Raw genomic sequence first — 11,617 nt, forward strand, 5'->3', positions numbered from 1 at the left:
TTTTTTTTTTTTTTTTTTTTTTGCACAGTGGGCGCTAAACTGAAATGTGCCCTTAATTTGGCTGTGCTTGGGGCTAAGACTAAGTATCAGTGTTCACGGTTACTAGGATTTTTTTTTTTTAATATGAAAGCTTCACGAATTTGCATGTCATCCTTGCTGAGGCCATATTAATCTTCTCGTATTGTTCCAACTTTAGTGTATGTGCTGCCAAAGCGAACACTATTAAGAATTTCTTCCAAACGTCCAAAGGGGTGAGGTCTCTCCAGTTCTTTTCCTACACCCTCTCTCTCTCTCGTCAGTGTTCTCTTCCCACAGGGATGGGGTAGGCGGAATCCATCCCTAGGTGGCCGAACCTCTCTGGCTGACCCCAAGCCTGCTCTCAGCAAGAACAAGGAGCTGCAGCGTGTGGATCTCCACGTAGGCACCGGAGCGGCCATCTTGCATGCGGGCAGAATCGGCTTCCGAGGCTAGACCCGCCGAGCTGTTGCCCGTAGTTAAGATGGCTCCCGAGGCTGGGCGTGGCTTGTGCCTGGGCATCGCGAGGAGGTGGGGAAATCATGGCGACTGCCGGGGAGCAGAATCGGCAGGACGAGGAAGGAGAAGAAGAGGAGGTAGTGAGTGCTAAGCCAAAAGCTGGTGCGGCGGTAGCGTGGATGGCCTTGCCGGCTGTGTGTGGGAAAGAGAATCCGGGATGCGGCGGGAGGGAGGGGAGGAGAGCCCGCGGACGGCTACGCGATTCGGGCGCGCGGAGCCAGGGAGCGGTAGCCTCAGCCTTGATTGCCAGGCGGTAGCGAGGAGGTTACGGTTGGTAATGTCTCTGGCTTCCTCCTCTTGAAAGCAGGGCCCGATTTCCACAAAGGTGGATTCAATACAATGGGGAATTTTTTACTTGTCTTAATTGCTTTTCCTGTTACAATTTCTTCTTCCAGGAGCAGTTGGTTCTGGTGGAATTGTCAGGAATTATTGATTCAGATTTTCTTTCAAAATGTGAAAATAAATGCAAGGTTTTGGTGAGTCGTCTAGAATTATTGGGGGATTGTTGCAGTTTTTTTAAATACACGAATAAAGGGGGAAATAGCTGCTCTCAGAGACTGGTTATCTTCTCATTACAAAGCAGTGAACTCTAAGGATCTTCATAGACAAGAGGACCATGGGATTAATGCCAAACTCTGCTTGAGTATCTGAGTGGCTAATTGGAGAGAAATTTAGATTTGGAGGAGGTGTTATTTTATTGAACAATGCGGTATTTAAAAAAATTTTTTTTTTTTTTGTTGATGCATACAAGAGCAGGGGAAGGGGGTGGGGGAGGTGAAAGGATTCACCAGAGGTAGAGTGGGGAGCAGGACAAGCAGATCCACTGAAATACACTGCTGAGGGGAGCTGTAGGCTGACCAGAGAGGTCTGCTGCACCTGGGTCAGCTCCCTGGCCTGGATGGACCTCCTACTGCAGTAGTTATTGATAGCTTCATTAGTGCTGAGACTTAACCCCTTGTACACCAGGGAGGCCCCCAGGTTGGCATATTTTGAAAACACACACACACACATACATCCTGAAAGCCGGGGTGGAAGAGAAACACAAAGTGAAGGAGGAGAAATCAGATGTGCAAACTGAGGTTAAACTATGGGGAAGACAACTAGTAATTCCAGAGCCCTCACACTGTGCTTTTGATTTTAACTATCGTATGAGTTACCACCTGATTTATCATTTTAAACTGTTAGAGCTGTTGTAGATACAATGCCCAGTTCTTGTCTTAAAAGGAAGAGGATGTTAATTGCAATAAATAAAACTTGTTAGTGGGGTAAGAACTAAGTAATCTTCAGGTTGTATAGTGGCTGTGATCAGAGAAGTTTTAAGTTTACCTTATAATTGCTAGAAAACCACTCTAGAGGTCTTCTAGTTTTGGAGAGTAAACCTCTTGGTAGCAAGGTTACATAAAGAAAACTTTTTTTTTTTTAAGATTTATTTATTTATTCATACAGAACTGGGGTACAGGCCAGAGATGTGGAGGTGAGAGGATTCACCAGAGACAGAGTGGGGAGCAGTACAGGCAGATTGGCGAAGTACACTGCTGAGGGGAGCAGCGGGCGGGTCAGGAGAGGTCTGCCACGCCATGTGGTCACCTTTGGGGCAGGCGGGGATGGAACTCATGAGGAAGTGGCTTTAGCTTCTAAGTGCTGTGCTTTAACCTGCTGCGCCACCAGGGAGGGCCAAGAAAACTTTTTTAAGTGATTTTTTTTAATGATCCTACATTCTGTTGTAGGGTATCGATACTGAGAGGCCTATTCTGCAAGTGGACAGCTATGTCTTTGCTGGGGAGTATGAAGGTAGGATGTCAGATGAAACTCCTTTTAAAATAGGATTCTCAGAGAAAGTCATTCAGTATTTTTGAACAAGTTGACTTCACATTTTCTTGCAGATACTCTTGGGACCTGTGTTATATTTGAAGAAAACATTGAACATGGTGAGTGATTGCTATACTAACCCAACTCTTTACTATGAAATCTTTCAAACATACATGTACAGTGAATAGTAAACATCTGATTGTCTAGGTTTATCAAATCCTTTCATTGTGTCAGATATCAAAAATCATTCTAGATACATTTGAAGTTCTGTGTATATCCTACTCCAAACTTAACCTCTCTTTCAATCTTCAAAGAGGTAATCCCTCTCCAGAATTTAGTGTTTCCCCTATATCTGATTTTATATTGCATATGTATGTTTCCACAAATAATAACATTGTTTGTAGATTTTCAGACTTGTTTTTTAGAGATGTTTTGAGATTTGTATCTGTTGATATAATCCTAGCTGATTTTCCCTGTTACTAGTGTTCTAGGTGTGACTGTATTACATATTATTCTCGTTTTACTGGACAATTGCCATTTACTAATAACCATTACTCCAGATTTTTACTGAGTGCCTTATATATGTCTGACACTGTTCAAAATGTTACTTGTACTCATTTAGTATCCTTACTACAACAGTTTTAGATAACATTATTATTTTATATTTGGAAACACTCAGGCACAGAGAGGTGAATAGTAGTAACATCAAGGTCATACATTAGGTAAGTGGAAGAGCGAGGATTCAACCTTTGGTGTTTGCTCTAGAGCCCATATATTCTTTTTTTTTTAAAGATTTATTTATTTATGCATACAGAACTGGGGTATAGGCCAGAGGTGTAGGGGCGCTGAGAGGATTCACCAGAGACAAGAGTGGGGAGCAGAACAGGCTGACTGATGAATTACACTGCTGAGGGGAGCGGGGAGGGTCAGGAGAGGTCTGCCATACCATGTGGTCACCTTCGGTATATACATAGAAATGGAATTGCTAGATTGTGAGTGTGTCTCCAACCTTACTACTAGGTTCAGTCATGTGATTTACCAGTTTTGCCATGTAATTCAACTTAATAAATATCTCTGTGTTGCTTTTTCAAAGTGTAATGTCGGTTACATTTCAAGTACCAGGGGAGAGGAGTCTACAGTGTGTTTCACATCCTTAACTCAGAGAGTCATCCCTTGCCTGTGCCTGTATTTTCTATAAAGCTGTAACCCCAGGCAGCAGGTTGGTAGTTACCTATGCAGCTTCCATTCATGATTGGCAATGTGCCCATTTTTGGCTTCAAGTAATGTCTGACTTTGATCCTTCATTTTGAAGGTAGATTTTAGACTTCATTACTCTTTAAGGCCAAATTCTTGGCCCTAGTTCTAATTCAGTGCTAGAGCCTATAGGCCTATCATTTTAGTCACTCATACCTTTGTATTTCTATCTCCAAAAGATATTTACTTTTTTTGTTGTGCCTTAAGTTGTTAAGATTTTTATTTGTCTTTATTTGTTCCTGTAGCAACTAAAAGTGATAAGGTCGGTCTTGAATTTACCCTGACAGAAAGTTGCTTAACTCCCTAAACTAGAATTATTGAGACTGAACATGGTTATTTTGTGAAATTAAACAATATAATAATTGAATTCATTTTATATTCTAGTGGATGCAGAAGGCAATAATAAAACAGTGCTGAAGTATAAATGTCATACAATGAAGAAGCTCAGCATGACAAGAACACTACTGACAGAAAAGAAGGAAGGAGAAGAAAATATAGGTTAGTTCACTTAAATTCCCTAATAAAACTAGGTGATGTAATATTAGCTTTGACAATAATAACATTTCTGCCAGGACATTCCTGTACTTTGCAGTAATCGTTTTTTTTTTTTTTTTTAAAGATTTATTTTACTTATTTTATACATACAAGAACTGGAGTGAAGGCCAGAGGTGCTAGGGGTGAGTGGATTCACCAGAGACCAAATGGGGAGAAGAACAAGTGGATCTACTGAAATATACTGCTGAGGGGAGCAGTGGGTGAGACAGGAGAGGTCTGTTGCGCCTTAGGTCTGTGCCCTAGCTGGGGATCAAACTCATGCAATTATGGCTGGCCTTAGTTTGACAGTGCTGAGACTTTAACCCCTGTGCCATCTGGGAGGCCTCTGTAGTAATACTTACATGTAATGTTAAATACGTAAGATTAAGCTGCTCCATGGAAAGTACCAAACAAATTTAAAAATCATTTGAACTTTAATATAGCAGAGGACACTGAAACATGAAATCAGAAATCTTTACCTGCTTTGCATTGGACATAACACCTGATAAGGAGTTGGTCAAGAAACTTGATAAGATTTCCAACTTGTAGGGCATTCAGCAGTCCTTTTTTTTAAAAAAAATAAGAACTTTCTTATCATACAGAAGACATAGTGATAGTAGTTCTGGATTTCCAAGCCAGATGATTTTTTGGGAACTTCTGGTCGTTGCCACAACCTTCCTGAGAAGCTTACCGCAGAGAAGCTTGCTGTATATGTGGTGAAATGACTCTAAGACTATAGTTGGTAATCCTGAGTCGAATTCTTAATTAGTATCCATTTAACCATCTCTGCTATACCTTACAGACTGAGACTTTACACCACTGCTCCTTCTGCCCATGGAAGGCACGTGTGCAGAAGAGCAGATCGTCTGTTCAGTGGAGAAATGAACAGATAATCACCTTATGTTTTAAAAGCTCAAGCTCAAAGACATATTGAAATTCTAATAAATAGTAATAAGTAGTGATAAGTATTCATGGCTAACTAATGATAGCTAATAACTAGTGATACGTATTATGGCTTGATAGATTTATTTTAAGAAATAAGCAGTTGAAGGTATACTAATAGAAATTAGTTACACCAGCTCCAATAGCTGCATAACAGATCATTGCATTTATCAGTGTGTGTCCCAAAACTTTCCCCTTTTTTGACACTTTAAAATAATAGGAAGAATGGGGCCTCCCTGGTAAATAGGGGTTTAAGTCTCAGTGCTATCAGGCTGTCACCAGCCATTGAAGCATGAATTCAGTCTCTGGCCAGGGAGCTACCCTCCCTAATATGGCATTGGAGATCTCTCTTGTCTTGCCTGCTGTTCTCCTCAGTAGTGTGTTCAATAGATCTTCCTGTTCTGCTCCTCACTCTGTCTCCAGTGAATCCTCTCATCCCTCACACTTCTGGCCTACACCCCAGTGCCTGTATGCATAAATAAATAAAAGTAAATCTTTAAAAAAATAAAGCCTAATTTAAAATAATAACACAGGAAGGAGGTACTTAAAAGTTCTAGAATGAACTTGAAAGGTAGTTTCAAGAAGTCACAAATTTAGTTAATTAAGATACTGCTAAAGGAAGTTGCAGTATTTACTTTGTAGTCATTAGTAATCTGGAAATCTTTTTTTTTTTTTTTTAAAGATTTATCCATTTATTCATACAGAACTGGGGTACAGGCCAGAGGCTCAGGGACGGTGAGAGGCTTCACCAGAGACAGAGTGGGGAGCAGAACAGGCAGATTGACGAAGTACACTGCTGAGGGGAGCAGCGGGCGGGTCAGGAGAGGTCTGCCACGCCATGTGGTCTCCTCCGGGGCAGGCGGCAGGCGGGAATCGAACTCATGCGGAAGTGGCTTCAGATTCTCAGTGCTGTGCTTTAACCCGCTGCGCCACCAGGGAGGGCCTGGAAATCTTTTTTTAAAATCAGTAACTAAGTATTCAAACCTGTATTAGTTATCTATTACTGCATAAAAAATTACCCCTAAACTTGGTACCCCCACCCCCCAAAAAAAGCTAAAAACAATCAGTTTGTGCTGGTTGTTAACAAGACTTACTTCCTTGCCTCTTCATAGTATCAGATAAGTGCTCTCCTGACATGGAAGCTGGTTTCTTCCAAATCAAGTGATTCATGAGAATAAGGTAGAAACATGGTGCCTTTTCTGAACTAGCCTTAGAATTTTCATTTAGTCATTTCTGCAATATCCCACTCAGAAATGGTACAACGTAGGGGCATAACTATCAGGCAAGTGAGAATTGTTGTGGGGACCATTTTGGAGGCTGGCTACCACGCATGTGGTCCTTACTTTCTAGGAATTAGCATTCTGAATTAAATTGAAACAAAGATGGGTGTGACTCAGTACTCATTTCATTCAACTTTACTTTAAATATTTGTTAAAGCTACATAATAATGATGACTTCAAGGGTTTAAACCAGGGAGAATAATGAATGCTACTGCAGGAAAATAATATGAAAGTCACTAGTTGAAGTGGCACTGGAAGGGAAAAGGACTAAGTAATTTTTGATAGAGACTAAGAATAATAGGAGAAGACATGGGAGCAGCGATGAGGATGTTTTAACAAATAGCTGCATAAGATTTAAACAATAGCATATGGATATGTGAACAGGGTGGAAGGATAGGTTGGGGTATCTTAGAGATACCTTGTGGGGTATCTTAGAGACAAACAGCGTGGGCTTGCTGTGGGGCTCATTGCTAGAAAGTAATAAGAATGCATTGAAAATATTTGGCTGGAAGGTTGTAATAAGGAAAAAAGAAAAAATGACTAGCATTATTGGAGCAATTCTTGAATATGGGGTTAAGGAACAAAATTTTTTTCTAATTTAATTTTGAGAGGTATCTTATTTCATAAATGGATGCTCAGACTCAAAATGACAGAGAAGTATTGACTTAGAAAAAGATTTGTGCATGCAAATTATATTTTTTTAAAGGTTTATTTATGCATACAAGAACTGGGGTACAGGCCAGAGGTGGGGGGTTCGGTGTAAGTGGATTCACCAGAGACAACATGGGGAGCAGAACAGGTGGATCCACTGAAATACACTGCTGAGGGGAGCAGTGTGTGAGACAGGAGAGGTCTGCCGCACTAGGTGTTCTAGCTCCCTGGCCTGGGATGAAACTCATGCTGCAGTGATTGGTGATAGCCTGATCGCACTATGTTTTCAACCCCTGCACCACCAGGGAGGCCCTTAAATTGAGTGGATAAAGAGAAAATTGTAGCAAAGGACAAAATTTTCTTTAAGGCAGTGAGAGCTCAAATTAACTCTCAGAATAAATTGTAAATTGAACTCAGTTACTTGGCATAGTAACGGAAGTTGTAGTTTAGTGATTTTGGTGATAAATGCCCTATAGACATTCCAAGGTCTCCTTCTAAGATGGAAATTATATGATTATTTAGCTACTTTATATTGGGATATTATTTTGGCATGTATTCATGGGATGAAAATTCTTAAAGAAAAAGAGAAAAATAAACTCCTTTTTTTTTTTTAAGACTTATTTATGCATACAGAACTGATGTACAGGCCAGAGGTGCAGAAATGGTGAACGAATTCACCAGAGACAGAGCAGGGAACAGAACAGGCAGATTGACTAAGTACACTGCTGAGGGGAGCAGCGGGCGGGTCAGGAGAGTTCTACCACACTATGTGGGTCACCTCCCTGGCAGGGAATCAAACTTGCGCTGAAGTGGCTGCAGCAAGCTTCACAGTGCTGCCCTTTAACCCGTTGTGCCAGTGGGAGCCCCCTGAAATTCCTTTTTCATGCTTCTTGATTTATCCTCCTTCTCATCCTTCCCAATTAGGTGGTGTGGAGTGGCTACAGATCAAGGACAATGATTTCTCCTATAGACCCAATATGATTTGTAGCTTTCTGCATGAAAATGAAGATGAAGAAGCTGTAGCTTCAGCCCCAGATAAATCGTTAGAATTGGAAGAGCAAGAGATACAAATGAAAGATAATTTAAATCTAAGTTCTGAACAAGAGAAATCACCACACTTGGAATTGGATGATTCTGGTCCTCTTACTGCTAATACTTCTGAGGTAGAAGGTTCTGTTTTTATGGAATCTCAGGATACTGCCTAGAAATCACGCCTAGGTGATAATGTTTCTCAAAACCATGAAATTTTTATTTTTAGAATTTTTGTATAAAATGACTATAACTTTCAGTTGTTCACTATTATTTTTTGTTGACTATATACACATTCCCCAGTGATAGCCCAACTTAATATACCAGGATCATAAAGAGCCAGATATGAATTGAAATTTTAAAAATATGATTTAAATGATTATAGGGATCCTTCTTTGATGAATTCTTTAAACTGGAGGCTTTACTAAGGTAAGTATCTGTTTTCTATTGCCATATACACAAATCACCACAGACTTAGTGACATAAACAACACAAGTTTATATTCTTGTAGTTTTGCAGGTCAGCCATCTGACATGGGTCTCACTTGACCTAAAATCAAGGTTGTTGGCAAGACTTTGTTCTTCGTGGAGGCTGGGAGTGGAATGGGGGACTTTTTTTCTTTGTTCATTTACTTACTGGCAGAATTAAATTTCTTGCAATTGAAGGGTCAAGGTCCCATTTCCTTGCTGTCAACTTAGCATCTAGCAGCTATTTGCATTCCTTAACTTGTGATTCTCTTCTCTTCAAAGCCATTAATAGTCAAATCCCTCTTTTTGAGCCTCTTCTGCTACTTCCTTTATCCTCTGATCAGCCCTTTGTCTTCTACTTTTAAAGGTCCATGTGATTACAGTGGGCCTATATGGATGATCTCCTTATTTGAGGTCTGTAACCTTAATTCCATCTGCAGAGTTCCTTTTTTTTTTTTTTAAAGATTTATTTATTTATGCATACAGAACTGGGGTACAAGCCAGAGGTGCAGGGGTGGTGAGAGGATTCACCAGGAATAGAGTGGGGAGCAGAGCAGACAGATCAACAAAGTACACTGCTGAGGGGAGCAGCGGGCGGGTCTGGAGAGGTCTGCCACGCCATGTGGTCACCTCCGGGGGCAGGCGGGGATCGAACTCATGCTGAAGTGGCTTTAGCTTCTTAGTGCTGTGCTTTAACCTGCTGCGCCACCAGGGAGGGCCCAGAGTTCCTTTTACTATGTATTTTATCATTAACAGACATAAAACTGAGTATTAGAGCATGAAATCTTTGGAGGGCCATTTTTCAGTCAACACTATTATATCTAGAAATCGAAATAGTTTGGAAATGCTTAAGGATAAAGATACTGTTCTTTTTTGATATTCCAACTTTAATTCCATCCCTATTCCAGTTGAAAAGAATTACTGGATTTTAGTTGTAACAGTCATTCTGTTACAGCATTATTTTAGATCCAGTCTAGTTTATATATTTTAAAGTAAATTATTCATAGACGTTGATACTTTGGTATAGGGTGAACTATATGAAACTGGCAGTATTTGTGTTTGACTACTACTGCACTTTCATATGGTTTCACCTGGTACAAAGATATTTAAAATCCACCTCATATTAATTGTATCTCACAACTGTTAAGAGATAATAACTATTGTAACAAATTAAGGAACTAACATTCTAGGATAAATAGTTTTCTCTCAATAAGTCTTAACAACTTTTAGTTGGAAAACAGCTTATGCTGACTAGTAGTATATCTTAAATCATGAGTACATACATATCCCAATTTTTATATCATTTTTTTAGTCTCAGCTTTTGATTAATAAAAAGCTTATTTTCCCCATAATATGTATGTATAGGAGAGAGTGCCAGACACCTGTCTCACTCTCTCTTCTTTTTTCCTTTTAACAGAATTCCAGGATTTATTTAGATTAGCAGTAAGTCTTTCTTTCCTGGTGTACAGACGTGACTGACAAAATTTTGGTCAGTTACATGAAATTGTAAGTGTAACACATTGGATGCTTCTGGGAGGTTTCCTTAAACTTTTAAGACTTAAAAGAGGAATGGACCAGCTCTTTCTTTCTTCCTGCTGGAACATACATGCAGTGGCTAGAGTCCAGCAGGCTTCTTAAACAATAAAATAGCCTTGGAAATAGAAACCATGAGTGGCAGAGAAATAAGATATAGAAGATTGGATCCTGATATTGAATGTTTTCTTGGACTGCTGTACATAAAGTGTTAATAAAATGTCAGCTATGATTAGAAATGATCCCTTTCTGGTAAACTATCTGGATAAGGAATTATAAATGGCTACTAAAAAAACATTACCTTTGGGCATTTGAATGTTGTGTTTATTACTGCAAAGATCTCTAGAAGCTACACTCATGGGCTGTTTCAGGAGACACTGGTTTTTCAGATGCATGAAGCTGTTAAGCTAAAATGGCTTCTTCATCTGCGCTGGTGATCTTACTCCTTTAGCCTTGCAGTGATATGTGGGAGGCTGAAATAGAGACTTCTGCTCAAGAAAACTTTGGGCTGCTGTTCCCTTTTCTGTAGAAATAAGGAGATTAAAAAAACAAAAAGGGAGATTTAGTGCCAAGTTGGGTCGCATAAGACACATTGGGTCCTGTGAGTGTGGATGTCTTTCCAAACCTGTGACGACTGCTGCTATTCACGCATTGCTGCTGCCCACTTCTATGTAAGAGGAATAACTTCTTGTTTCAGGTCACTCTGAAATAGCCACCTAGTCCTAACTGCTGCATGATGCATTTTAGAAAACATGAAAAATACAGAAGAGTATAGGTTGGAAGATTCTTGAGATTTGTAATTTTGCAAATGAAAACAGATTTAGACTTGATGTGTTGAGGAAAATAAAGTTCTGAAGAGAGCATCATGGTTTTTAATTTTTTTTTTCTTATATTTTATTTATTTATTCATACAGAACTGGGGTACAGGCCAGAGATGTGGAGGGTGAGAGGGTTCACCAGAGACAGAGTGGGGAGCAGAACAGGCAGATCTACGAAGTACACTGCTGAGGGGAGCAGCGGGTGGGTCAGGAGAGGTCTGCCACGCCATGTGGTCACCTCTGGGACAGGTAGGGATCCAACTCAAGCTGAAGTGGCTTTAGCTTCTTAGTGCTGTGCTTTAACCCGCTGCGCCACCAGGGAGGGCCCATGGTTTTTAATTTTTAAACCTATTTCTGTGTTTAGAATTTAGTAAAATCTTATGTTCCAACTATAGAATATTTTGTAAGACTAGAACTTCTGAGACTTTCTCTACCACAGATCTTCCTTACCAACCAGAATTACTTACAAATTAGTTTTGGAAACACAATCTCTCTTGTAGCTGTCACACTACTACTATTGACACTGTAAGTTCAATTTATCATTAATGACATTCTGCCGAGTAGGATCAAGTTGTTAAGGCACATCATAGAAAATTGTATGTTAAGGCCATTATGTTATAGAATACCCCAAATCTGTTATGAGGACAGGGGGAGAGGGACACCCCTGAAGCCCCCAAACCTGCCTGCTCTAAGTGGGTTCTGCCATCCGCCGCGTCAAGACAAAACATAAAACTTTAATGAAAAGGGACTTTAATACAGTAAATAT

At 40.0% G+C, this 11,617-nt stretch overlaps 1 protein-coding gene across 1 annotated transcript; it reads left to right on the forward strand.

The window, feature by feature from the left end:
- Positions 1 to 513: 513 nt before the first annotated feature.
- Positions 514 to 9,005, forward strand: GTF3C6 (general transcription factor IIIC, polypeptide 6, alpha 35kDa). Its single transcript, XM_004674086.2, has 6 exons — positions 514 to 611; positions 930 to 1,010; positions 2,262 to 2,325; positions 2,418 to 2,462; positions 3,982 to 4,095; positions 7,929 to 9,005. The coding sequence occupies exons 1-6, from the start codon at positions 558 to 560 to the stop codon at positions 8,207 to 8,209; spliced, it is 639 nt and encodes a 212-aa protein (XP_004674143.1). The 5' UTR covers positions 514 to 557; the 3' UTR covers positions 8,210 to 9,005.
- The last annotated feature ends 2,612 nt before the right edge of the window (positions 9,006 to 11,617 follow it).

This window comes from Condylura cristata, unplaced genomic scaffold (assembly GCF_000260355.1).
Source record: "Condylura cristata isolate star-nosed mole 26May11 unplaced genomic scaffold, ConCri1.0 scaffold00001, whole genome shotgun sequence".
NCBI lineage: Eukaryota > Metazoa > Chordata > Mammalia > Eulipotyphla > Talpidae > Condylura > Condylura cristata.